Genomic DNA, 27,943 nt, shown 5'->3' with positions numbered 1-27,943 from the left:
GTATGTATATACATATACGTATATATGTTTTTTTTTTAAATGTGTGAATATTGTGCTGAAATAAAATATTCATAATCACCTTTGAAATTTAATAGAAAACTGGCAGCATAAAAAAAGATCAGATTTTATCTACAAGCAGCCAAGCAGTACCCAAACTGTTTGGCTTTTTTTTTTTTTTTAAATCTGATTTTGCACTTAAAACATTGACTTTTTTGGGTGTCAATTCTAACTTTATCAACATTTGATAAAGTTTGAAACATATTTTACACCTGCACAAAAAAAACAGCTCAAAAAATGTCCATATTTATCCAAATAAAACATTAAAGTCTATACATCCATTAGTCACTGAGCTCCTCCTCATCACTGAAGTATGCGCTCTTTTTGATCCGTGGCTTCTTGGAGTCTGACGACGTTGAAGCGTGAGCATTATCCTCTGCCAGCCTCTTCTGTTTTTTCTGTTCTTCTTCAATACAGGCTTGCTGGAGGGCAACAAATAGACAACAAATATGTCAGTGCTGACAGTTTTTCATTTATTTTGAGTCAGACTTTCCATAATGTAACTTTGCAACTCATAATGCAATCCTCTGAATCAAAACCTCTAGATATTTTTAGGTAGATATTTCTTGTCTCTGCACCCTTACCTGAAAAGCTATGGCTTGGCTTAGGCTATCTAAAGCTGGGTCTTCTCCCTCTTCCTCACTTTCTTCTTCTTCTTCTTCTTCGCTAAAAGTAAAAAAAATAAAATAAATAAAAATGTAGATGTACTGTGATATATTCTGTTGCACAAATATATATGTCACAAATTACATACGTTTGCTCGGGCTGTTGAGCCTTTTTCTTCTTTTTCTTTTCTTTCTTCTTCGGAGGTTCCCTCTCTCCCAGCATGTTTTTGGGACATGCGTAGCTCAAATGTCCGGAATCCTGACATGTGCCATTGTGAAAATACAGGAAAACTATCACAATTGCATTTCTAACTTTAGTTAGAAATGTAGTTAGCCACACAGGACCTCCCCAAAAAAGTAGATATTTACTGACCCCACATTCGTAGCATCTACTTTTGTCTGTGTAGTTCCGTCTCCTTATAAATTCTGCTGCTCGTCCATTATCTATGGCAATACTGGCTTTAACCGTTCTGCCAAATAACTGGGAGGCAAAAATATTTCACTCGCTCGCATCCATTACAGAAACATCGCTGGCAGAAAGCCTCTGGGTTACGCTTAGTGAAAAATCAGTATATAACCTTGCACAGGCTCACCTGTTTGTTGTTCACTGCTTTTGCACAGTTATGAGCAGACTCTCTATCCAGGAAGAGAACAAACGCCACTCCTTTACTCTGCCGAGTGTTTTTATCCTTAACCACCGTGACCCTGAGAGAAACCATCATAGTTATTAATACCTGTGAGGAAACGACTGAGGCAGTAACTGTTACATCGCTTCAAAGCTACCAAATTATCGCATTGTGTTGCATCATTCATTGCTTTAAATGTATAAAATAACATAAAAAAAATACTTACTTTACAACTTTGCCATATTTGCTGAATAGCTGAAATGACACACAGTGATTTATTTCAGTGAGAGGTTCTTGGAATGCATAGAAAAACTGGTGTGCTAGGTAAGATAAAAACATCTGGATGACAACGTTGGGGAATAATCATATGACCATTTCTATGATAAAGTAATACCTGTTTAACACATCTACACATCAGACATAGCATTATGTTTACCTCCCTAATATTGCCTGGTCCTCCTTTTTTGCCAAAACAGCCATGGTGACCTATCAAGCCATGAACTCCACTAGATCCCTGAAGGCGTGCTGTGGTATCTAGCACCAAGACGTTAGCAACAGAACCTTTAAGTCCTGTAAGTTGCGAGGTGGAGCTTCCATGGATCAGATTTGTTTGTCCAGCAGATCCCACTTGACACTTGATTACATTGAGATCTGTGGAATTTGGAGGCCAACTCCTCAAAGCATTTCTTAACCATTTTTGCTTTATGGCAGAGCGCATTATCCTGCTGAAAGAGGCCACAGCTATGAAGGAATACAATTTCCATGAAAGGGTGCACATGATCTGCAACAATGCTTAGGTAGGTGTCAAAGGAACATCCACATGGATGGTAAGACCCAAGAGGTCCCAGCAGAAATCTCTGTCAGCTTGGCTTCTTTTCATAGTGCATCCTGATGCCAGGTGTTTCCCTGGTAACAAACACAGACCAGACCATCTTCTTCCATTGCTCCATGGTCCAGTTCTGATGCTCACATCGCCATTGTTGGCGCTTTCTGTGATAAACAGGTCAGCCTGGACACCCTGACTGGTCTGGGGCTGTGCAGCCCCATAGGCAACAACGTGTGATGCTCTGTGTATTCTGACACAATTCAGAACCAGCATGAACTGTTTTGGCAGTTTGAGCTACAGCAGCTCATCTGTTAGGTCAGACCACACAGATCAGGCTTCACTTTTCACGTCCATCAGTGAGCCTTGGCCACCCATGACCCCGTCACTGGTTCACCACTGTTCATCACTGTCCACCACTATCTTGAACTACTTTTGATAGATTATCCAAGTGTAGGATTCACTAGAGAATCTAATGAAGATGTTCCCAAACTAAAGCTCGGAATTCACAGCACGCTGTAAAACATGGGTGATGGCTGAGTATGCATGGCTTCCAGTAGCAATGGGTGACAGAAGATAGAAAGACCTGGATGAATTCTGAAGAGTACAGAGATAAACTTGACAAAGTGACATCCTCAAGCCCATGCCGAATTTGAGGATGGCACTTTGCACTAAATCTGAAATGTAACCCAAAATATAATGTGCATGCAATCCAGGAATTTTTGAAGGCCGAATAATCTGCCTGAGCCAATCAATTAATCTCACCTGAGCATGTACTTTGCTGGCAACAAACCCAAATAGAAAGACCCTCGAACATATGACCGAAGAGAGAGGTGGGGTGTGCCACGAAGGAAGTTAAACTGAAAGCCAAGCTTTCTTTGCTTAAGCCTCTTGACAAAACCTAAAATCCCAGTCAGAGATCACAGGTGTCACAACTGTGGTTATTAACTTTCTCTGTTAAGTCAGGCTTTCTGCTTCAGGCTTTTTATGTGCTTACATAAAAGGAGAGTTGATATATCATGTGGCTCATCTTCAGTTAATTCCAAATGCTTCATTTATAGACATTATCTGAGGAACAAGTGAGAAACTTCTATAAAGAAATTTAAAGAATAAAACTAGAAAAAGGCATCAGCTGTGTGCAAATAAGTCGAGAGCAAATGCTACAGAAGATCATTTATCTTAATCTCATACATTAATATATTGGTTCTACCACCATGTGCACTCTCAGTGCTGCTGTTTATTTCTAATGTAAAAGCTGCACGTTCGAGCTCTGAAACTTTAAACTCGATCAACTGACACTGTCCTACAGCTTAATGATGGGGATGTGGAAGTCACTTTTCTTTGTGGCCAGATCAAAGTGAAATATTCTTGGTAATTAAAAATATCAGATCATTAATGTATAAAACAAATTCCTTAGACTCTATATCATACTTGTAGAAAATTAAAAAAAATCAAAAGTATTAATAAAAATATACCACATACAGCCCATTTTAAAACTAAAGTCAGAAAATAACATACTCTAGACCACGCTCACACACGACCATGTGTTTAATTTAGTTCCCATGGTGATCTAAGCAGGCAAAAAGAAAATGCATGGCAAAGCATCACAAAATAGGAAACCCAATTTTTGGTGATGTCCATGACTTTAAATGTCAGGCAGTCATTGCTTGAAAACTATTTCGTGAAGTGAAGCGTTTATGTATCTTCTTGTTCTCTTGACTGCTCCCTTTATGAGGTCGCCACAGTGGATTATTAGGTTCCATCTCACCCTATCACTAGCATCCTGCTCTGCATAATCTTTTTCACAATTTTGATGAATCTTCTCTGGTTGACCTCGGGTATTTAAATCATTCACATTTACTACCTCTATCCTGCACCTTCACTGCTAGGCCTGTCTCCCTTCACACGTATTCTGTCTTGCTTTTACTGACAGACTTTCATTCCTGTTACATCCAGGTTTTCTTCCATCTGCTCCCTACTCTCACTACAGATCACAATGTCCTCTGCTAACATCATAACCCACGGAGACTCCTGCCTGACCTCATCTGCCTGGCGAGCCCTAATGTAATCCCTACCACATACCTCACCACTGTCTCTCTGTCCTTATGCATGTCCTGCAACCAAGCACTCATCCTACTCTGCCCCTTGTGACTTCCTCATGCAGTATCACAGTTCATATCACATGCTTTCTTCAAAACCACTATGCAACTCCTTCTGACCTTCTCTGTACTTCTAAAAAAATACTCTCAAAGAATCCGCCGCGTTTTTAGGGTTTTTTCTTGGCATGAAGCCATACTGCTGCTCACTGATGGTCACCTCTCTTCTTAACCTTCTGTTCAACAACTCTTGAAGATCCAGAGCCCCAGAAACAGGAGCATAAAATAGCTGCAGTTCCTAGACGCCTTTGTCTCGCTCTGTCAGTCTGCACCATGGCAGCTGTGGCTACAACTGTAGCTTGCCTCCACCAGTGTGTGAATGTGAGAGTGAATGAATAGTAGAATTGTAAAGCGCTTTGAGGGCCCCCGAAAAGCGCTATATAAATGCAATCCACTGTCCAATCCCTTGAATGAAAGCTGAAAATCTTTACAACATTTGCTCTTATTTTTTTAATTTCAAGTTTGTGGTGATGGCACAGGACAAACACTTAAGGGTTACAGAGACAAACTTACCTTGTGTAGGTCATTGTTGGTGAGAGAGAATGGCAGGTTCGACACATAGACGGTACTTTTGCTTGGTGCCAAACCCCCGCTCATACTGGACTCAAATAAAACACTCTGAAAGACACATGATGGTCATAAAGCACACAACCAGCAGTTCAGCTTAATACATCCACTATAAACACAGCATTATTCAATTTAACGTTAATTCGAGCAATTGCCTACCTTCACAGTAGTTCTTACCAACACCACACCGTCCGTTAGAATAATGCCAAAGCTGTTAAAAAATATGGTGTGTAATTTTGTTTACACGGAGCAGTTGTTCAGCAAACGGGGAAAAACGCCGTATATTGTGCGTCGCACGTTGATGACGTGAACAACGTAAATAACGACCGTAACTACCGGGAGAAGCTAAGCTAACTGGGCGACAGAGGAAAGTAAGCTCGGTTTGTTATTTTTCAGTTAAATTATTTACCTCTATAGTTTATGTAGATGAAGCCGCAATCTGACGTACATATCAAAGGATTTTGTTGGTGGCCTTAACGATATATTAACTTACTACACAAGCGTGCTGGTGTTTGGTGCATGCATTGAAGCTAGCTAGTTAGCCGTGATAGCAGCCTGGTTTACATCGCAATCAGTTGTAAATTTACCACAAAGAGTAGTGATGATTTATTAATGATAGTGTTTAGTTGCCATCAAGCTGATGGCTATATTGACTAAGTTACTGTGGATCAAATGTACTTTAACATGTCACGTTAGGTCAGTCTTCTTCTTTTGGCTGCTCCCTTTGGGGGTCTCCACAGTGAATCATCTGCCTTCATCTTACTTTATCATTAGCATTCTCCTCTGTGACACCAACCCTCCACGTCCTCCTCAACTACATTCATGAATCTTCTCTGTGGTCTTCTTCTTTTACTCCCACCTGGCAGCTCCATTTTCCACATCCTTTGTCCAATATATCCACTATCCTTCCTCTGTACATGTCCAAAAATCTCTGCCTTGCCTCTAACTTTGAGAGCTATCCCTCTGATGTACTCATTTCTAATCCTGGCCAGCCTGGTTACTCCCAATGAAGATCCTAACACTTTCAACTCTGTCACCTTCAGCTCAGTCTCTTGTCTTTTTGTCAATGCCCCCCATCTCCAAACCACACATGACATCGGTTCTCACAACCATCTCTTTTCACTCTTGCTGCTGTTCTTCTATCACAAATCACCCCTGACATTCATCTCCACCCACTCCAACCTGCATGCACTCTCTTTTTCACCTCCACATTAGGTCATACAACCTGCACAAAGTAATCTCAGCTTGCTCACTTGCATTTCACACCGTGCCCTGTCTTGTCTTTGATGTTTTCTGCTGATGTCTGCTCTGAAGTCTTAACACTTTATATGAACTTTCTTTACAGATTGTTTTGAAGATCTTACGTTTCGAGAAGCCCAAAAAGCAAAAAAAAAAATTTTTTTAAATAAATAAAACAAACAAAAAAGTAAGTTATTAACAAACAATAGACACTAAACACTAACATACTAGAGAACACTGATGTGATACTAGTTTAGGGAGATCATATCAGAATCAGATCAGAATTGTGTTTATTGGCCAAGTATATGTGCAGACACATACAAGGAATTCGGTTCTGGTAGATGGAGGCTCTCAAGCACTGCAATGTAAATCACACGCACACATAAACACACACACACACACGTGTCTATATATACATTACACATGCATACAAGTACATACACAAAGCTGTGTAAACCAACTATAAATAACCAATCTAAACTTATATACATAGAATACAGAAATGAAGTGGAATGAATACTACAGAATGTACATAAGGTGCAGTTGCAGTCTGGCAGTGGGAGCAGTGTGACAGGTCAACTGTTTAGAAGGGAGATGGTGAGGGGAAAGAAACTGTTCCTATGTCGGGTGGTCCTGGTCTGGAGGCTTCTGTACCGTCTGCCCGAGGGCAGCAGATCAAAAAGTCTGTGTCCAGGGTGTGAGGGGTCTGTGATGATTTTCCCTGCACGTTTCCTGGTTCTTGAGAGGTACAGATCCTGGATGGAGGACAGGGGGGCGCCAATGACCCTTTCTGCTGCCCGTACAGTCCTGTCCTGTTTAGTGGCTGCACCATACCAGACTGTGATGGAGGAGCACAGGACAGACTCAATGACCGCAGTGTAGAACTGGATCAGCAGCTCCTGTGCAATCTGTGCATATGTAGAACCTCTACCAATATTCAAAACATTTTATGTATTAGACAAGTTCTTTTTGCAAAAGCTGCTTTTGTGTTGAAGCCTGCACATGTGTGAGGCTAAAAAGGTGCTTCACTTCAGACAGTTTCAGATGAAATATTAGGAAACCACAAGATTCAAGGCATCTAAATAGAACAATGTCATCTGTGTTGGCCCTCAATTTCATGTCAGATGGCTTCTGAGAAAAAGTTCTATTTAATACTATATTAATATTGCAGCTCGAAGAAGCTAGTCCGACCACACTTGAACAGAGATAGTGCTAGTGATAACAGTATGTTTCACTCTTTGCCCGTTTCAGTGACTTACAGGCGAGAAAGGAGTATACGGGAGGTGTATGATGAGCGCTTTTTAACAGACAGGCCGGTGAGCTCCTCTTTATCACTGCATCCCATTTAATAATTCTCACATGCAAATTATGCCTTATTACTTTTCTTTATTTATCCCTTGACAATTGCTGATTTTTAATTTTAATTATTTTTATTTTTATTTTTTTGTGGATGGAGAGTGAATAATAAAATAACACCAGGAATCTTTTTAAAGATTTATTTTCAAGTTGCCATAAGCTCTGGCTCAGACTTTTCTTTCACAAAATCTGAGCAAGAATAAAAAAAAAACATATATAATTTTTTTAAAAAGGTATATGTGTGTGTGTGTGTGTGTATAGGGTCCATACCCACGGGCGGCTGGAGGGGTTGAGCGACGAGGCCCCTTTGGGAGGCCAGAAGATGACTACAGCCGTGGTGGCTATGATTATGAAGGAGGTCCCCGCTTTTACCCAAATGGAGGCGGACCCCGGGGTTACCATGAAGATCAGAGAGGTTACCATGGAGATGGCCCTCATTTCCCTGCTGAACGCAGAGCCATTCCACCTTCAAGGAGGGTAAGAGGGTTTTTTTTGGTATGTTGTAATCAAATAGGTGAACTACATATTTTCAGTCAAAAGTCTCTACAGTTTAGATATTTCCCATAATATTGTAAGTTTAAGGAGCCAATCCAAGGACAAAGTAGTTAACAATATAATTTAAGATAATTTGAAACGTATATGTACTATAGGCATCTATTGAACTCTTCTTCTTAGACTTTTAAATTCCCTTTATAGGGATTGTGCTCTTTAATTTTTCTGCTTTTCCCCCCTATATTACTCTTTAGAGTTTGTGTTTACATTTGAGTTCTAAAATTGTAAATGTATCTATCCGTCATTTCAGCTAGTTTGTCATTTGTCACTTATCAGTGGGTTATGTATGCAAAATTAAATACAATGCTTTTTGTCATTTTACAGTATTTTTAACCAGATACTGAGTTTTTTCTGTCTTAAGAGATAACAAATAATATAGAAGTGGCGAATAAGAATGATTTTTTTTTCTTCACATTTTCTTTGTCGTGTAGGAGGACTATCCTTACAGAGTACCCAGGGATGACTCCCACACAGCGCGGCCTTTGGAGTTTGGGTAAACTGTTTGTCTTAAGATTTGTTTTAATATTAGCCTTATCAGCCACATTCTGTATGCATACAGTATTCCATCCATCTTCTTCTGCTTAATCTTATCAGGGTCGCAGTGGGACTGGAGAATATCTCAGTTAACATAGGGCGAGAGACAGGATACACCCTGGACAGGTCGCCAATCTGACACAGTGCTAACACAGAGAGAGACAGACAACCATTCGCACTCACATTCACAGCTATGGGCAATTTAGAGACACCAGTTAACGTAGCCCCACTAATGTGTTCTTGGACTGTGGAAGGAAGCCAGAGTACCCGGCTTCCTCCCACACACAAACACGGGGAGAACATGCAAATTCCACACAGAAAGGCCCCGGCCAGATGGTGGATTTAGACTGTTGCTTATTAAAATGTTTTCATTTTGGACAGCAGGGGACAGTCTTGTTCTATTCACTTGATGTTATAAGGAAGTCATTTGTGTTTAGTTTCTCTGGTTGGACTTGGGGGGGATTTAGGGGGGGATGTGTTTGTAATGTTTGTGTACATACCAGCAATCACAAGTCGTGGTCTGTTTGTGACCCATATTGGCCTGTCTTACTTCATTTCCTTTTCTTGTGGTCTCTGCTGAGCTCTCCAGACTCTTAGTTTACACAACTGTTGGTCTAGCAATGTTGGCTAAACAGTGTCTATATTTAGGCTAAACACTAGGTTTGCAGACATTTAGGTGACAAGTTTACAATATTCTCTCAAAATACTGGTTCAATTCAGTGTGATTTTTGTCTGTTAATAGACAAAGGCACCACAAATTAGCTGTAAATAACATTAACAAATATGAGTCAAAATTAATTTTACCTGTGTGTAATGCTGATGTGTGATAATAGCACATTAAATAGTACTAGGTAGCCTATTTGAACATTATTAAGAATATTTTAATATCGGGGTACAATTAGTGCGCTAAAGTTTAGTAAAACCCTCAATGTTGCATTTGCATTGTGCATATTTCATTATTAAAAATGACAATAAGGTTTGCCAGTTATATCTGTGCTCCTTTGCTATTGCCAAAATAAAAAATATATATGCAGTTCATGTTACCTAACTGATGAGTCTGCAGTGTTATGACTTTAACAACAAAGAGCGGAGGTAACTGCATGTCTATGTTACAATTTGTTTACTTTGTGAAAAGTTGAAGGATTAGCTTTAATTAGTTTAATCCTCCCTGACACTGAGATGTGGTAAGAGACCTGTAGGTATTATGTCGTCACACATGGGTGCATTTTGAAAATGCGCTGTTTGTACAGTAGCAAAATTTATGAACAGTACTTGGGTATAAAGTGTACTCACTGGATAGACCAATCTAGGCAGGCAGAGAGAGAAGAGGGGAAGGTTGAGAGTGATTTTGTTTTCATAGCTGCGTCGGATGCATGGTTGTTTAAGTTGTCTAAAATTCTTGACAAAAGGACAAAACATGTTTTTTCCCATTTTAGGGTTTTGTTATTGCAAAGCAAATATCCTGTATTGCACAGGATGAGCACGCAAAGCGCTTTATATAACATGTCTCATTCATCCATTCATACCCAGTCATGCAAGCATTTTTGTCTGAGGTAAACTGTTTTCTATCTAACATTCACACACATTCATACTCTGATCAGTGCATCAGTGAGCAACTTGGGGTTAGTATCTTGCCCAAGGATATTTGGCATGCAGACTGGGGCAGACAGAGACCAAACCACCAGGCTTCCAACCTGCTCTATCTCCTGGACTAAAGCCACCCTTAATACTCCTTCTAGTGTAGCCTTAGACCATTTGGATGTTAATGCTGTTTCCTGTCATGTTTTAGATACACAATATATCTCCTTAATAGTTCGTTACACAACTGATACTAAGAAAAATGCTGCCCTTTATCTTTAGCCAGAAAGCATGTGTCCAGTCAACCTGTTTGAAGTAAGGCTTGGATTTGTGGCTGTTGAAAGAGCTCTGTCTCATGTGGTCACTTAGCAGATGTGAATTCCTTTTTGAAGATTTGTGCTTCAGTGAGAAATTCACTTTGTGGCTACGCCGTAACTGTGTCATACACCCTTCTGAACCGTAGCCTGACATGCACCTCCCTAGAATTGTACACATTGGGGTTGATCTGCTCAATACCATTGATTTCTCCTATACATCTCCAGCTACTGTTTTGCTGCAGCTTTTTTAATTGAATATATCAGAGAGAGTAACAATCATCACCTCATTATAGGTAATAACAATCATAGCGTCAATTAAGTACTCACAAATGTCAGTACATTTCTGAAGAGAGATTGCAGGATGGAGATGACGAATGTTCAAAGAAGTGGAAAATCTTGAGGGACAAACATGTTTGCTCCACTGAAAAATAAAACTGACCACAACAAAGACTGAAGAACCAGGAGGGGGAAAAGTCCTACCATTTTATTTGTTTTTTTCATGGTTGACACCACATATAAAACACAGAGACAACACACTATCACATAATGTTCAGCACACAAGCATAGATGCCAGCAACACCGTCGGCCACTTACAGAGGTTGTGTTATAGGCTCTACAAAATTTCCCCAAAGAAATCTAAATAAACACAATGTACTACACTGTGTGCTTATCTGCAAACACTAACTTGTGTGTGCGTCTCTTTTATTTTTTGTTAATCCCCTCAGTGCCCGTGCACCCCCTCCTCATAGCGTTAGAGGCCAAGGCATCTATCCAGCACCCAGAGCGCTCCCAGAGAGTGGGGAAGACACACTAGTACAGGCCATACTAAACCTGGACAGAGGGTAAGAGTGAATTCCTGTTAATGACTTTGTATGGCAGACCATGTCAAGCCAATAAAGAAATGTCTTAATTTATTATATATAGCACCTACATTTTTAACCTCGTAAGACCCGAACTCTTTCATGCATTTTTAATTTCTCTTTGCTATTTGGGCTAATTGGGACCTGATGAATGTAAAAACAAATAATTACCAGATTTTTTTATTTTTCTTTTTACCTGATTTTTGTGTCTGAGGAAAATGAGGTCCGCATATGAGGACATTCGTTTTAAATTTTGATAGAACTGTGGCAGTATAATGTCCTCGTAAGTATATATCAGGCCCTGTAGAGCAAAACTAATCGGCGTTTGCCAAGGGTATTTTGGTCTAGACAACCCAAAAATGTGATGTCCACATATGTGGACGCCAGGTCCTAGGAGGTTAAAGCACCTGTCATAAAAACAAAAAAAGCACAGTTGTATTTTAGATATCAGTCAACTTGTTTAAAACTGAAAATTAATGCTCATACTGTAAATGATGGTCCTCATTAGGATAAAAAAAAAGGAAGTTAAAGCAAGGTGCACTGTCCCTCACTTTCTGGGTCAGGTCCACCCCCTTCTCATCATATCTGGTTTCAGAACAGCAAGATGCTCATGGTGAAAACTCACTTTGAAGCGTCAAACATTACTAACCTAAATGGGTGGTTACATCCTGCCTGAGGTGCCACCATCGTCTGACTGTGCAGCTGTTTCGTTGCAGATAGGTGAAGTTACAGTCAGAGAGGGAGTGTTTGATTAGCAACAACAGCTACTGTGATCGTTGAATGAAAATGTTTGGGATGCACGTTTTAAAATATTAAAGGGAACAATAGTGTTCAAGTCAAAAGGGCAGTTTTTGTGGTCTTTTGGGGAAATTATGGTTTTAAAAAGCCTCTCCACAAATAACTCTGCAAACGGATATGGGTAGCATAAATAAAACATAAAACAGGAATTTGTTGCACACAGCAGAATGACCTTACAGTGCTAGGTGGCAGCATTGTTCTGTGTTGGTACATAAATGAGTGAGAGAGGTGGACCCGTCATTGGGCCGATGTAAATTGCTGCTATTAGATTGCAATCAGGAATAACTTTAACCTCAGATAATTCACAAAAAAGAAAAAGAAAAAGCTATCAATGTTTGGACCTTTCAGATTTTGGCAGGGCTCACATTTCCCCTGTTTTCCCCAGGGAGGACAGAGACCACTACAGGAGAAAGGCAGCCCCATTTCCTCCCCTCAGAGATCGTTCTCCCGTGCGGCGAGAGGTGGCCCGCTCCCCGCACAGCCGCTCTGGCTCCAGCGTCAGCAGCAGAGGATACTCACCGGACAGAGCCAAGAGCCTTCCTTTCCCCTCACAGCAAGGCAAGAGTATGTAGAAATCTTAGATTCCCGCCCCCTGATGCAGTATGCAGTGCTTTTACTGGCATCACAATATTGATAAGAGTTTAAAACTCCAAAGCAAATCACCATAACATGTGGAATTAACTTAATAAGTCGGTAACACAGATTAATACAATATAAATTCAATAAAGTGGCACAGCATTAATAAATACTAAAGTATAAAGGTAATTAGTTCTGGTCTTAACAATCCAGCTGATGGAACAAATTATGTAACAGCACTGCTAAAATGGAGTGGAAAGTGTAGTCACTGCTTCCACTGACAAGTTCTACTCATAAGCCATTTGTTGCCTTAACTCAGGAAGAGGAGACACAGCCTCTGAGTAAACATCGTTCATTTGGAAAGCTAAATTTTATACTAACTATCCAGAGCACAAAAGTAAATAAGGTAATCTGTGTATGCCTGTAGGCCCTGATTCAAGGTCATGTTTTAAGTTCAGCTCCTAAAATGTGCATTGTTCTGAAATGGATTATATATTTTTTTTCTTCCATCCTTCATTTCTTATTTTACTGTTATTCACTGTCTGTCCATGGCTGTTAACCTGGCTGACCGGCTTTTCAGGTGTGGATGGTCCAGAGGGTCACACGGGTGTTTCTGAGCACCTCTGGGGGGCACTCTTTCCTCAACAGAGTGGACATGACACTTTGGGTCTGTACATTGAGCTATGTAAATAAGCTTAGACTTGGGTGACAGTAAGCTGGGTTGTTGTTCCTTTCTTGCATCCTTGTCATTTTGTGTTCTGTCTTGAGAAGGATGCAGGAACAGAAGACTTCAGGCTTTTTAAATTTCAGTGACTTGAGAGTCGACCCGCCTCTCAAAAGAAAAAGTATTTTACAAAGGAAACTTTTTGACACAGACATTTTTTTCACCCAGGTCTTTTGTAAGTTATATCATGAAAGTAGTTTCTGAATTAGAGTTTAGTACAGACTGCTGTATTGTGGTAAATGCCATTTCCACTACCCGAGGTACATTAGCACTTTTCATGGTTCCTGCACTTTTATAAAGTAATGTTAAAAATGATTTAAAATGTCAGAGGTGTTCTGATTGAACACATTTTCATCACAGATATATTATTTAGTGTTATATTACACTTTAATGACTACAAATACATCTTGTCTGGAAATACATTTGATAAGATGACTCTGTGTGGGAACAGTGAATTTTACAGCTTATCTAGAAAGTGGCTGAATAATGTAAGAGCATCATGGATTGCTCTTTGTTTTTTCAGTCCCAACCTCTCACTTGGAATGTTATGGAAAACCAAGTCCACATAATAGATTTCCTGTAAGACCACCAAAAATTATTAAATAACTGTACTGTAAAATGCACAAGTGCTAAAGTATCTCCGTGTGCGGTGCATGTTCTTTATTCATTCTTGTCTCTAATCCCTCAAATTCCCCTGTTTCCACCAGTGTTTGTTTTTCTTTTGGGGGGAGGTTGGTTTTGTTTCTTTTGACGTCCACTGCCATCTTCAATGCCGGTCATTTTTCTTTTAAATTTCCATTTGATTGGCGCTTTTTCACTCATGAAGTGAGTGCTTAGCAGTTTTCATGGCTAACATGGCAAAATGTTGCCATCTGAATGCATGATTTGAACGGGTTTTAAGAGTAAATATTTTTAGGGAAGCATTAGAGTAGTCGTATGCTCCATAGGTTGCTTTTAGATAAGAAAACCCCATCAATTGTGATGTACTTGGCCGGTGACCTTACGGTTTGGTCTTCCAACAGGGTATGAAGAGACTTATTCTCAGAGCAGGATGTTCGGTAAGTACAGTTCAGTATAGCCGTCTAAGACTGGATAGACTACGTCTTGTTTGATGAGTTAATAGACAAATTAGCCACTTCTCCTGGATTATATTTCAAAATGTATAGCCATGCATTCCTTTGTTTGTTCAGTGGTAATGAATTAAAAAGTAAGATGAGATGACATGCAGAGGATTTGTTTCAGATATATTGAAAAGTTACAGTTGTCAAACCTAATCTATTCACAGTCTGCGTAACCTGAGAGAGACAGAGAGGGTTTCTAATGTCTCCAGCAGCCAGCTTTGCTCTCCGTTCTGTCTGCCACTTTGTCAGGCCTCATAAAGATGCCACCAGGTCGTGTGTGCAAGTAGAGGGGAGAGGGTATAGGATGTCTGATGGATATTCCTGAAGCCAAAGCTGCCACTCCGGAGTGTTTTTTGTTTCATTTTTAGGTGCTTGAAGTTTGTTAGTAGAGTTGATTACAAGGCTTTGGACAGCATAGTGTTTTTCTTATAGAAGGAAAGTCAGTAGAGGAAGAAACTCCTCCAGTGACTGGAGAGGAGCCGTGCATTCAGCCAATGAGATTCAGAGCACCGTTGTGTTTCTTGATTGTTCCAGGCCTTCTAGTATAGGTACCTCACTGGATCCTGGAACCAGACTTCCAACACATTTACAAGACTGCGATCTCCATAAGCACCCCCATACTTACTTTCCAGACCGACTTGCTTGTCTTCTTTCAGTTGAATTTCTGCTTCCCTTGTCGTTTCACCTTTTTCTCATTTCTTATTTTGTTATTCCAAATATCTTTTTTTACTCGAACTTCAGTCTTACTGTTTTTTTTTGTTACTTTTCAATTTCTATAGACAAAATTCCTGGCCTGTCAAGAGAGGGATCCCCACAGAGTGCAACATCTGTCAAGGTACTGTTTTTCTTGAGGTTTTCATGAAGGATCAAAAACATTAAAGGGTTTTTCTAAATTGTGTTGTTTTTTTAAAAAAATGTTGTAAGTACAGCAGTGGAGTCTCAGATGTTCTGTGCTTTATTTTGTTTGCATACCATGGTGTCTGCCTATGTCACTGTACAGCAGGATACATCTGGAAGTCCTTAAATTCCATCCTCCTAATAAGTGTTGAGTCCCATCAAAGTATGTTAATGGGTTTTAAAGTGGTCCTCATGCAGGGCATAAAAGCCATCGGGCCTCCACTTTGTTTAACTTTGTTGTAAGCGGACTTCAGTTACAAGAATTTGTAATGATACGGGGGAAAGGGTTCAGGTGTCAACAAAAAAAAAACAACTTTTTGTGTCAAATGTGGATATTTCTTGATTGTTTTGCTGATAATGTTTTGTTTTGCTGATGTCATCCATCTCCAACTATGCAGAGGAGTGTAAATACAATCAGTTGTGATTAGGCGCAGTACATGTGGCTGTGGCCACCCAGAAGTGTAGAGGAGAAATCAGTAGCCTGGGTCACAACTTTATCACAAGATCGTAACCACAGAGTCATAAGAAGTGCCGTGTAACTCTGGGATGTATTTACACTGTTTATAACGAACAATAGTTTACTTTTACTTTTAAAGAGCACGTCTAACTGCGTTTGGCAGGCCCTCAGTTTCCTGTTGATGACGCAGGGAATGGGTCTCGTGATTGTGACAAATTAATATGGGGCATCGGGCTCACAGGGAATCGGTATTTATCAAGATTCAGGTCAACACCTTGTGTGTGTTTGCATGCTCTGGCAACTTAAAAAGGTTTTGCTATTATAGCTGATTGTGTGAGGGTTAAAAATACTTTGTACCAAAGTAATGACATTACCTCTTCTAAATGGAGTCTCTGTATGCATGTATGCCAGCAACTGTTTATCTGGATGTCAAAATGATCCCATAATCAAGTTGGGTTTTTTTTTTGGTAAAATAGAAACATTTCTTTTTTTAAATATCACAGTTTTAGTCATGGCCCTTAAATATACACAAAATAAAGTAATTGGGTTAAGTGATATATATCCATATCAGATATTTGACACCTCAGCAAGCTCTGCTCTGAAAACCTTTTAACAACAATAATCTTTTCCCTAACATGAAACAGGAAATAATTAAACGATCAAGGACCTGTGCAGTGCACGAAGCTTTTATCACTGCCCTATTTATTATTCAGTCAGCACAGTTAAAAGTTCCACAGTTTTACTGTCTAGACACGCTACAACCATTCAGTTGACTAATGTATGTTATTAGCCTAATGTTCCCGTTTTCTACACACACAAACACAGCTTTAAAGAGTTATTAGGACTAAAAAAGTCAAAATAAAGAGCTTGGCAAATGTTAATACCGTTAACCTTCAGTTATCCAGCTCATATTCGTCCACTTATTTTTCCCCAAGTATGGTGGACTAAATTGCTCACCGTTTTGTTCCTCTCCTCACACCAACAATAGTGTATCTGAAGTGATCTGTTAACCCCTCAGCAGCTCTGGGTTCATCTACCTTTTATGTGCAGCTTAAGATACATGTATGTAGTTTTTACCAAAGGGTGCACAGAGTTCAGCTGTTTGGAAGAAAGATGATTTCTTTTATGTTTTGTTATGTTTCAGAATGTTAGGAGTCAGTATTGCAGCGGATCTCATCCTGCTGTGGCTCTACGTTGTTGCTTTCCTGCCTTCACACATCAAAAAGGGGTCGTGCACAATGTACACAAATGATGCATTTACTTTCTGTGATAAATATTTAGTGATTGCTCAATCTGGAAAAAAAAACAAATTTTTATCAGCTTCACTGCTTTGAAAATGACAAACTTAAACTTTATTGCTGACAAGCGTTTATGGCTTGTACATGTGAAGAATTTAGACATAAATTCACCTTGCCATTTCAAGTGCTGGACACACTTGATTCAGCTGGCAAAGCCAACCATTACAGGCAAGCAGGGCTCAATTTTTCGTACAAATTCCCAGTGGAGGCGATGTCGTCACGTGAGCTGAGTAACAAATAACCAGACAGTCACCCTCGGGTTTATACACGAGAAATTACAAGATGCAGCATATAAACAAAGTTCTTTCTTCTCCTTCTAATGATCATTTTTGTCAGAACCACCTACCACCACCAAATCAACTGCTGTGATGAAAGTTACTCAGCGCCCCACCCCTCCACACACACATACATGCACACTGGTGCTTCTGCTGCTGTGTTTGATCTAGCCTGTGGTGCATTGTTGTGTGTTCTCGGGGCACAAACCCATAACCTTGGCCAAGATGAAAGGCCTGTGCTGTGCCCCCAGTAAAGCTTTGCACTAATGGTCCTGGTCACTGCCTGCTGTGGGGATTCAACAAACACATAGGCTTTCTGGAGCCATCCCAGACAGGAGACACCAAAGACGGGACCTAAAGAGCACCACCGGCTCTGGCTTCAAGGCAGGGTGGGCAGGGAGGTCATCGGCAGGTTTCATCTCAACACAACAAATTCCTGCTAGATAGAGTGTAATGGTTTACCAGTAAAGGGCACAGATCTGCTGAAGGAAGCAGGAAAAAGTAATACAAATGCTCAAAGCACTGTTGTAGAGTGGCATTCAGTCACTGTGATATTTTTAGGAATTCTAGCAGCATGCATTCAGGAATGGCAGTGTCATTGGGTTGGCCACTCCACTACTTTAACCTAACAAACAACTGAATATAGCAATGAGAGACTTAGGATGACTGGATGATCAGAGTATGAGCCAGCAGATGAGCGTGCTGCAGTGATCAGAAATGTCATAGCTCTTGAATTTTGGCCTCTAAAGTTTGCTAAGTTTTTTTAAAAAGTCACGTGCAAAAAAAGTCAGACTGCAAAGAGCGAGATCCTGAGGAACTTTGTGATGCTTGCTCAAACTGTAAGCATTTTGAAGAACTAAGCTGTTACATCAGCGTGATGATGTCCAAACTATTACATAGAACAATATTAAGTCCAGTGCTGTTTCTCCATTTTACAGCCAAGAACAAAATTCAGTTCCACTTCTTTGTCAGAGTTTACCCATTCTGCTGAAACAATAATGTTTTGATTTATTACAGTTAACAGAAGATCTATTTTGAGCCTTATCTTGAGAGCAGAGCACGATTTCCAAGTTAGGCTATGCTTTGCGAGTTGAAATAAAGAGACTCAGACAAGGGATATTTTTCTGCTGAGGTGCAGTAGATGCGATCTTTCATACAAGTCCAAGCATATACACGGGACTTCTCCCAAGCATAGCTTCAGGGAGAGTATTGGAAGGAGGAATAATTGGATGATGCTTTGCACTGTGCTTTTTTTATTATTATTATTTTAGACCGCACTCGGCTTTGTGATGTACCATCTCCTGTAATTTCTTTCTAGTCGTCTATGGATGAGGTATGACTTAGTTGCCATGGCCTGTTTCCCTTAATGTATGAGTGGACTTTAGTCATGGTTGGGCAGTTCTGCTCCTTGGCCTTCAAACTTTAATAGTATCAGGAAATGAGCAAAAGAAATTGACCACCCATCCAAGTCGGCCTCATTTCTTCCCTTAGATCTCTCTTGTGGCTTTCTCGGTAGTATTTATGGATGCCTTGGCTTCCAATTTGCCCATTAGATGCTTAATCATGGCTTGTCTGGCTGTGATTTCTTTGCTCTGAAGATTCTGTCTCAAACAGCTAAAATGTGAGTTTTATGGTTTTCCGTGTTATAGATTGGTTCTACTAAACTGCAGGGTTACTGCTTGGGTAGAAAAGCAACATTAATATTAAGCTAAGTTTTGATCTGTAACAAACATTTTAAAATATAGGCTCTAGCTATATTTCGTGCCTCAGGTATAGATTTCTATACTGCAAATTCTGTGTATGTGTTGTTGTTTTTTCCACTGAGTCCACTCTGGCTTTTCAGCTTTACTGTATGCCTCATCAACCACGTCTCCTTCAAAGTTAAAGAGTCAGTAGGTCATGTCGTAGCACAGCATTGACTGTACATCCTTTACAATTCAATGTTGTTTGATTGCTGTAGTAGAGTAGTAGTATGCTTTTTAAAATATTGAATGGTTTTATGATTTCTTGGCATAAATGTTTCATGGCAGTGGTATATACTGTTAGGAATAACCATTCTGCTGCTTTCTTAGTTTTCCTTAAATATCCCTGCAGCTCACACCTTCCTGTTGTTTTCCTTTAGGAGGAAAACCCCCCTCCAGAAGGAGAAAAAGAAGAGCCACTGGTAGCTCCCGTCGTGGAAGAGAGCCAAAAATCTACAGACAATTTTCACGAGCGACGAGCCCTTGCCATCGCAGCCAAAGCCCAGGAAATAGAAAAGGTACTTTTTTCTAATACTTCAAATTTTCACATCATTGCGTTTTTCTGACCCGCCTTTCCACAAGTTCTCTGATTGGGGTGATACAGCATGTTGTCCACTAATCACAGGCCTCATTCTAAAACTCCTGCGTATTTTCCTTGGTCATGACAAGTAATTTGCTCTTGATGGCAGGCAAGAACCTTGCATATCAGCTCTACCAGCAGTTATAGTGTGTGTGTTAATGAGTGAATGTGAAACACATTGTAAAGTACTTTGTAGAAACCTGTGGATAAGTGCAGGCTATTTACAGTTTTCTTGTGCTTCTAGCAAAGAATAAAAGTCAGATTTGGATTTATATCCTATACAGGATTTTAAATTGGTAATCACAATGTATTCCAAGGATGTTTAAACAAATTTGAAGGTGTTCTGTTCTCAGTTGTTCTTTTTGGGAAGGAAAAATCACTGTATGCCCAAACCCTCTCATTAAAAACTACGAATTTGTCAGACTTTTCTATAAATGTCAACTTTGGCAATGCAGACCACATTCAGTACTCTTGGCACCACATTCCCATGCATATGGTGGCCTTGGGTTCTCTGACTCACATGTGGCATGCTTTACTGGATAGGCACTACTGAAACAGCCACCTATTATGTTCGTAACAGGCAGGAAATTAACTTTGCTGTCTTCCAGTCACAATGCTGAGTACCTACTGCTACCCCCTAAAAAACTTCACTGTTGCAGCCACATTTAGAGAAACGGTTAATTATTTAAAAAACGGGAGGCCGGTGTCTGTAGTTGCCAGCATTTTCCTGGTAGCTTCTCTTAATCTTCCATCCTGACTCACTGACTGCATAAACCGCTCATTATACAAAATATCTGCTTAATATCGCACACGGCTCAAGCATGGCCCCCTCGGCGTCTGACTCATCTCTGCAAATGCTCGCGCATGAAGCGATCTGCACACCGGGGTTTAGAAACATTAGAATGATATACAGGGTACAGGGGACACGTAAATGAAGGCAGCAGCTAAGAACGGCTTATTCGCTGTAAAGAGCCGTGCATAAAATAAACCGAGAGGTCGACCGCTTAACAGAGCTTAAAAACACCCCAGGCTCGAGGTTCCAGCTCTGCTCTGTTACCTAATGAAGGCCATTCCTGCACCAGTGAGCACTGCTGGTGGTTTAACTGAGACCATTAAACCTGAGCTAGCTCTGCCCTGGAGCACAGACTGCGCCCTCACATTGAGCTGCAGCACAGAGCCTATAGGCTGTAACAGCATTACTGCTGACGCTGCAGCTTCACGCCTGTTTTATAGCCTGTCTGTGTCTTCTCTCATTTTTTTACAGCAAACTTTATAACGTCTGAGCTATGTGAGCATTATTTCATGTTTCCAGGTATTATGGAAAGTTATTTTAGAATGATTACAAAGACCCGTGTCAGCAATCTGTAGGTACTTTACTGCCATCATCAGTATTACTCATAATTCTCTGCTATCTTCTAATGTGGTGATTCAAATCTAGGTATACATGTATAATAAACAGTTTGAAATGAAAACGAAGAGGGGATAAAGTATTGCGTTTTCACAGGGATATGAGGTTTCAGGATTTCCTTTCAGGATTTGCGATTCTTAGATAACCATCAGTTTCTATTGACAGCTGCAGCTTTTTGTTTTCCCTGTGCCTTTCTCTGGCTTTTGTGATCTTCAGATCGTCCGTATGTGTAGGTCGTTTGCGATTTGGCAGCTCTTCTCCTCTTCCATGAGAGACTAAACTGTTTATCCCAGAGCTAAGGTCAGAAGATGAGTAATTGAATCAAGATTTTTTTCTTCTCACATAAAAGAAGGATCATGGACTGAAATAGAAAAGGCTGTATTTTTAAAGCATCACAGAGAATTGCTTTCACATGATGGTCTTGTGTGGTGACCAGTTTTAACGCCCCATTTTGCTCTGACCCACAGCTAAACATACTTAAGCTGTTCTTTCTTTCTTTCTTTTTTTGGCTCTGAAATAACAAAGTCACTTTCTCATGTGCTCTTTAAATTAGCAGCAGTATTCCTGTTGGTGTGGGCACTCGTGTTAAGCCATTTGACAAGTGTCAGCCAGATGTTTGGCTTTCTGCACCCAATCTGGTCTAGCCATCTCTTCTGTACACACAGCCACAAATGCACAGAATCCAGAAGCCCCTCAGAAGCTATCCAGGTCATAATCTAAACTTTGTTTGCGTGGCTAAGTGAAGTTGGTCTTCTTGACTTATAGTCTGAACCCCCTTTCTGGTTGTCAGAGTTGACTTTGGCCACAGGACAGACTAACCGGTTATAGTGAGTGACAAGGCATGAGAGTCAGTCAAGGGTATTATGTTTTGTTCCTCGTAGGCCCAGATTGCCGTACAAAGGGAGTTTTATTTCATTTGTTGAGGGATCTAAATGTATTTGACAGAAAGCCAGACACTTCCAGCCTCTTGAGGGCTTTTTACGTGCAAAGATGACAGAGCTGGACTGAGGTGCCAACTCTAATGTTTAAAATTTGTTCCGATTCTCTCATTTCTAAAGCCCAGCACGCTCAGGGGCGAGATTTGTAAAAAGGATTTGTCCTGCAGGGGTGAACAGCGAGCAAGATGCTCTTTTTCTCAAACAACCCCACCCAAAGTCGAGACGTGCTCCTTTCCTTCCTGGTTGGATAACGGGACAGATTGCAGGAAGAACTTTGTCAGCACATTGTTTAGAAACAGCTCTCTCTGTATTCACAGAAGGTGTAGACCACTCACTGATTGGATCCTTCCTTCGAACGTTTGATAGGTCCACTCTATTATCAGATGATGAAAAACCAAAAAGGCCATTGCTCTGTAACTACATTCATCGTGCTGGGGATGGTGGCTGTCGCAGGTCTCCTCTCTATACAGACTGCTTGGGTTATCAGTTGTGTAACATCTTCTGCTCAATTGTTTATTGTGCATGAGGAATGTATAGAAATGCCCAGAGGAGACTGTGTTTTTGAATTTGTTTTGTAGTGTTCCCCACAAATCTCCTGTAAAATGATTTATTGAACATTTCCCATCAGCTGCTTTTGTAAACAAGAGACCTGGATAAGGTTGCATAAGCTGTTTGTACTGTAAATCCCTCAGTAGGTTTGTGTATAAAGCTTTAGAAATATCTGAATGGGGTTGGTAGGAAATATGTCCCAATGCTGTCCAATTAAAAATGAGTAATTATGTCAGCCTGAAAACACAACAGTTTTTAGAGCCAAGTAAAATCAAAGTTAACCACTGTTCTTTTCTAATTACAGGTTATTGGTTTGTTATTACAGGTTATCTGTGTGTTTGAGTTGGCACTGCTCCCGTAGTCAATGTGAAATTAAGCTAATCTAAATTAAGTGAAAGTAATTTAGTTTTTTCCTAGTTTACATCATTACTAAACCGCATTTTAGATCAGGTGTAACAAGCATCTCCTGTAGGCTGTGTTTTACTATTCAAGCAAATGTTAAAACAAGCTGCAAACAAGCTAACGTCTTTCAGCTAGCACACCTTCAATAGGAAAAGATTTATTGAGTAAATGCAAATTTACGCCTCTGTCAGTGCGCCCCAGGGTGGCTGTGGCTACATGTAGCTTGCCATCACCAGTGTGTGAATGGGTGGATGACTGAATGTGTAAAGCGCTTTGGGGTCCTTAGGGACTAGTAAAGCGCTATACAAATACAGGCCATTTACCATTTTTAAGTTATCTGTAACAGTCTTGTGTATATCTGCTCTTGAGTCTGTGTTGGGAGACACAGCAAACCTGTCATCCTGGAGGAGTTGGTAATACCTGCAACCACTGTAAGTGCAGGTATCCCCTCACCTCATGCTTGGTTTTACCCTCCACGTTTAAAACCATTCGTCTTTTGGTGGTTGTATCATTTTTTACCCCTCTAGTGCACTGCTGGTTAATTTCATTAACACCAAAGTAGCTGACAATGATTAAGAGCCCCCTCTGCTACTTAACTGACCAGATCAATATCCCAGAAGTCTAAGTGACTTGATGCTATACTGATTAAAAAGTGCTCCTTTAATTTTTTTTTTATTTGAGCAGGGTATTACACCTCCGTTATTTGTCTTCTGCTGACTGTTCACTGTGGATGGCTCCTACGCAAAAATAGAAATGTTTCATTTTTCCTCCCATTTGTGCTCAAAGCATTGTCAGCAAGGGTTTGCAAAAACTCTCATAGTGAAATCAAACTTGGTGGAAAAGTACAAAAATAAAAACAGGCAAACTGGTTTGGCTCCGGTTTTCTTTCTTAAAAATTACTGATAATGATAGTGCACTCACAGTGTCCTAGTTTAATGCATACTTTGGAAAGTTCCCATCTGTTGGAGAACAAGGACAATAACTGTGTTTGACAGGCGATCTCTATTTGTGAGCTTTTCTCCAAGCACACTTTCTGTTCTAGTGAAAAATCTATAAATAAGCCAGCGAGTTAGAAAGCCCCGCAGCACAGAAGCCACCGTTGGTATCTGGTGAATGAAACTCTCCCTTCCTCCCTAGCCTAATTTTACACACACAGGCGTGTGGGCATATGTATAAACACACATGTCCATTCGTAACCCTTGTCACTGGACATCTCCTTGTATGAGACTGGCACGTACAGTTGAAGCTTGATATACTAGGCAGCTGTATCTGTAGTTAGGCATGGAAGAGAGTTACATACAAATATATATGTAAAAACGTATTTGAGTATACTGGCAAAAAATAGACCAACATATCATTTTGAGTCTGGAAAAACAACAAAATCAAATAAACTAAGGAGATGGAAAGAAATAGGAACCTAACAATTATTTCACTTGAACACATTGTCTTGGTTGTTGTTTTTTTTTCTTCCCTCCTATAGTTATACTTAATGTCACATACACCACATAACATCTAGCAAAGTTTATGTGGTCGTTACATTTCAACCTACCCCAACAAACTGTTGAATCAGCTCTCTCCCCCTGTGTTTTTAACCAGGGGTGTCAAAGATAGGGCCTAGGGGACAGAACCAGCTGAGCAAGACTCCAATCTGGCACATAGATAGCCAAAATTGCCAAGGTATTAGACTTTTAAATGTATTTTTTAAATGTATTTTCATAGGTTTTAAAGATTTGGCTGCTGATAAAGACCTTCCCCATGGTCATTCATACTACACCGGGGTAAATAAGTAAAATATTTATCATGCAAGTCATGATGTTGAGATAGCACTTCTTTTTCTTATGTTAGGGATTAAATGTGTAATTGGCCCACTTAAGATCAAAGGCTGTAGGTAGCTGTCGAAGTTTAAGCTTTCGACCGTCATGAAATAGTGTGGTAGAGATTAGAGAGCCACATCGAGTTTGTCAGAGGTTGTAGTTATTATGGCAAAAGTATAGACAAAGTGTTTAATTAGAAAGGGTATTTGTGTGTGATTTTTAAAATGCATCTTACGTCTCAAATGTATATACGTCCAAAAACTCAAGAAAATAAGAAATAAAAGCTGCCCTTGTGTTCCTGAATATTTTCCCTCCCTTACAAAATGTGAAATGGGCCCATAAATATTATCTTCAGTTGAGCGGAATGATATTTTCCCCTTCATTCTCAGCTCATTTAAAGGATCATGACTTAAAAGCAAATCTCTGTTTTGGTATTTTGCAAATCAAACCACTCTGTGTGGAAGCACAAGCTCCCTCCATTGTTTTGAGACATTATAGGCTCAGTGTGAAGTGGCGGCTCCCAAACTAGATTCCAGCACCTCCTCTTTGTCCCTCTAACACCTGTTACAAGCCTCCGAGCTACCACTGAAGTGCAGTTTTTACTGCGTCTTTGGGCTACCCTGTCCCATATCAAGTGCCCCTATTAAACTTGAGAGGAAGAGTGTTAATCTTTTGGCGCTGTATGAGGTGTGTTAGCACCAGAGTGATCAGCTTAGGCACAGTGACGCTGGAGTATTTACACCTAGGCGACAGGTAGAGCAGGAAGGAAACAACTCCCCATCCCCTCAATTAAGAGCTTTTCTCTCAAAGCTGTGCCTGGTAACACTTAACATAGCTAAATCTAAACTGAAAAAGGGTGGAAATGTCTGCTCAGTGGTTTTTGAAGGTAAAGTTTTCCTCTTGTTCGTCTCTCAGTATTATTTTATTTTATTTCATCTTTTTTCACTCGACCAGGTGTATCGTCAGGACTGCGAGACGTTCGGAATGGTGGTGAAGATGCTGGTGGCTAAAGATCCCAACTTGGAGAAGCAGCTGCAGGTTCCTCTCCGTGAAAACCTCGGGGAGATCCGTGAACGTTGCCTAGAGGACCTCAAACAATTCATCAGTGAGCTAGACGACGTCATCCGGCAGCCTGAAACTTCCACCTTTGACTCAACCACTCCCTCTACATCCCAGTCGGGTCATAAACTTTCAAAGACAGCAGTCAATCACAGCTCATCTTACTGACGCATCAGCCGGACGTGCTGCGTTAATGTGAGACAGAGGAGGAAGGCTTGACGGTTTGAAGTCCGGATTGTTCAGCAGCTCAAACCGAAACCATGGAGGTAAGCATGGAGAAAACAGGCCGCCGTGGAGAGAGGACATCCTTTGCAGGAATGACCAGTGTTATTTTTGAACAGACCATTTTTACCTTCAAGTTTTCTGTGGGAATTTATCAATCATAAAGAAAACGTTCTGTTAAGTTTTGTCAAAAGAAACACGTTCTTTATTTAAAATTATTCTCGTCTCACATTGTGAAAATGGTTAACAAGGGGTTTATTATTTAATCTTCTTTTTGATGAGAATATTTTGTGGAGAGCAGAGATTCAGTTCTCCAGCATGATGGGTTTTTGTAGTATTTTCAGCTATGTAAATTTTTCTTTTGTAGCAGATATTTGACTTGGTGCTGCTAAATTTACAACAGGTTGACATACTTGTATAAATTTGTACTGTAAAAAAACAAACAGTTAAATTCACTTTCTTTGTCTTGTCTTATTTTGCATTTGAGCCCTATTCTACATTCATCCAACAAACTTGATTTTTTTTTCATAATCCATTGACAAAAGTTTCATACCCGCGCGCTATGAGAGATCTAATCTCAAGACATTTTTAGGATCAGTTCACCGATGTCTCAATGAAAAAAGCATGCTTTAAAAAAACCCAACCTTTTTTGCAGCACGGATCGATTTTTACGGACCGGCCTTTAAGGTGTCGCGGATAAATACAACAAAATAAAACCAGTACCGGCACCAAAATAAAAAATTATCCATAACACACGGAAAAAGACAGAAACTGAGGTAATAATAAAAACAATAAATATTAACAATAAAAAGGAATAAAAACCATAAATTTCACACCTGAACCTCAACACTCGCCGCCCGATACCAAACGACTCACGGACCGGTACCAGTCCATGGCCCGGGGGGTTGGGGATCGCTGCTCTGAAGTATTTGTAAATCATAATGGTGAATTTAACCTTAGGGATGAAAGATGTTTAAAAACTGTTGTTCATCCAATAGCCTCTGGAGTCTGTGAGTCAACATGTTTTCTATAGCTGTGGTCACAATCGCAAAGACTTCTGTTGCCATGTAAGTCAATGGGAAAACGGATGGCGACAGCTAAAGTGCTCATGTTCTTTGAAAGGTCAATTTTATTAAGACAAACTGCACCTCTAGTGTCTTATTAGTCGGCTAGTTGATACTTATTAATATGTTTATACAATGGAATTCATCCATACAATTTATAGACATAGCTTGCCTAGAAAGCTATAGCCTAGAAAGTTTGGCGGCTGTGTATTCCCTGACCAGTTGATACATGTGGTTGCGGGCTGTGACCAGGTGAAAACAGCATGCTGTACAAAAACCATGCTTGTGATTGCTTTGCTCTCTAGTAGATTGCAGCAGTTGCCCACAGTTTGTTCAGAAATTGCCAACTTGTCTGTAAATGTTTGCCAATTGCTCTTAGAGCTGTAGTAAAATTTGGAGAAAGTGCAACACAATGCAGAAACGGACGGGGAACGTTTGCCTTCAAAGTAAAAAGTTATGCCTTTCCCTGCAACAATTACATTTCAAAAGTGAAAAAAATGTTTACTTTGAAAGCAAAAGTTCTCCGCTTCTGGTTTGTGTCATACTTTTCAGTTTCAAATAGTTTGCGAGTGTTTGCACACAAGTTGGGATCTTCCATGTAATCTACTGGAAACCATGGCAATCTGCAAGCAACCAAAGCATTCAAGGTTTTTCGTGCAGCGTTGTATAGCTATTGATGACCAAGAGCTATAATGCAATGTCAAAATGCATGGTCCAGAAACACATGAGCCAGCCTTTTAAGTAGTCTG

The 27,943-nt window shown here is 40.2% G+C and overlaps 2 protein-coding genes across 10 annotated transcripts; one reads left to right on the top strand and one right to left on the bottom strand.

The window, feature by feature from the left end:
• Positions 1 to 75: 75 nt before the first annotated feature.
• Positions 76 to 5,199, bottom strand: zcrb1 (zinc finger CCHC-type and RNA binding motif 1). The gene is made up of 8 exons (XM_005915569.1): positions 4,994 to 5,199; positions 4,781 to 4,885; positions 1,515 to 1,543; positions 1,256 to 1,367; positions 1,036 to 1,143; positions 812 to 921; positions 642 to 723; positions 76 to 479 (listed from the first exon to the last, which is right to left on the bottom strand). Exons 2-8 carry the CDS (start codon positions 4,862 to 4,864, stop codon positions 339 to 341), a joined length of 666 nt encoding a protein of 221 aa, XP_005915631.1. The 5' UTR covers positions 4,865 to 4,885; positions 4,994 to 5,199; the 3' UTR covers positions 76 to 338.
• pphln1 (periphilin 1) lies at positions 5,091 to 26,585 on the top strand. 9 transcript variants are annotated; one of them, XM_042217396.1, is made up of 13 exons: positions 5,117 to 5,205; positions 6,180 to 6,260; positions 7,325 to 7,389; positions 7,691 to 7,906; positions 8,413 to 8,474; positions 8,576 to 8,641; positions 11,136 to 11,252; positions 12,454 to 12,632; positions 13,225 to 13,311; positions 14,391 to 14,426; positions 15,269 to 15,324; positions 19,539 to 19,676; positions 25,804 to 26,585. In XM_042217396.1, coding segments are annotated over exons 2-13 (1,296 nt in total). In that variant the 5' UTR covers positions 5,117 to 5,205; positions 6,180 to 6,259; the 3' UTR covers positions 26,077 to 26,585. The 9 variants fall into 9 exon arrangements, with proteins under 9 accessions (XP_005915633.1, XP_005915632.1, XP_042073339.1 ...); XM_005915571.2 differs by lacking the exon at positions 6,180 to 6,260 and having other exon boundaries at positions 5,091 to 5,205; positions 12,454 to 12,626; XM_005915570.2 differs by lacking the exon at positions 6,180 to 6,260 and having other exon boundaries at positions 5,091 to 5,205.
• Positions 26,586 to 27,943: the final 1,358 nt, after the last annotated feature.

The sequence above is a fragment of the Haplochromis burtoni genome, unplaced genomic scaffold, assembly GCF_018398535.1.
Source record: "Haplochromis burtoni strain Fernald_Lab_line unplaced genomic scaffold, NCSU_Asbu1 Contig_14, whole genome shotgun sequence".
Lineage (NCBI taxonomy): Eukaryota > Metazoa > Chordata > Actinopteri > Cichliformes > Cichlidae > Haplochromis > Haplochromis burtoni.
Note: the sequence above shows the minus strand (reverse complement) of the source record. Positions and strands in the feature narration are given on the sequence as shown.

Coding starts and splice junctions, on each gene's coding strand:
- zcrb1 (XM_005915569.1), bottom strand. CDS start 4,864: ATGAGCGGGGGTTTGGCACCAAGCAAAAGTACCGTCTATGTGTCGAAC. Junction 1,544..4,780: donor CCAACAATGACCTACACAAG/GTAAGTTTGTCT, acceptor GTGTCATTTCAG/CTATTCAGCAAATATGGCAA. Junction 1,144..1,255: donor AAGCAGTGAACAACAAACAG/GTGAGCCTGTGC, acceptor TTTGCCTCCCAG/TTATTTGGCAGAACGGTTAA.
- pphln1 (XM_005915570.2), top strand. Junction 12,633..13,224: donor CCCCTCACAGCAAGGCAAGA/GTATGTAGAAAT, acceptor CCGGCTTTTCAG/GTGTGGATGGTCCAGAGGGT. Junction 15,325..19,538: donor AGAGTGCAACATCTGTCAAG/GTACTGTTTTTC, acceptor GTTTTCCTTTAG/GAGGAAAACCCCCCTCCAGA.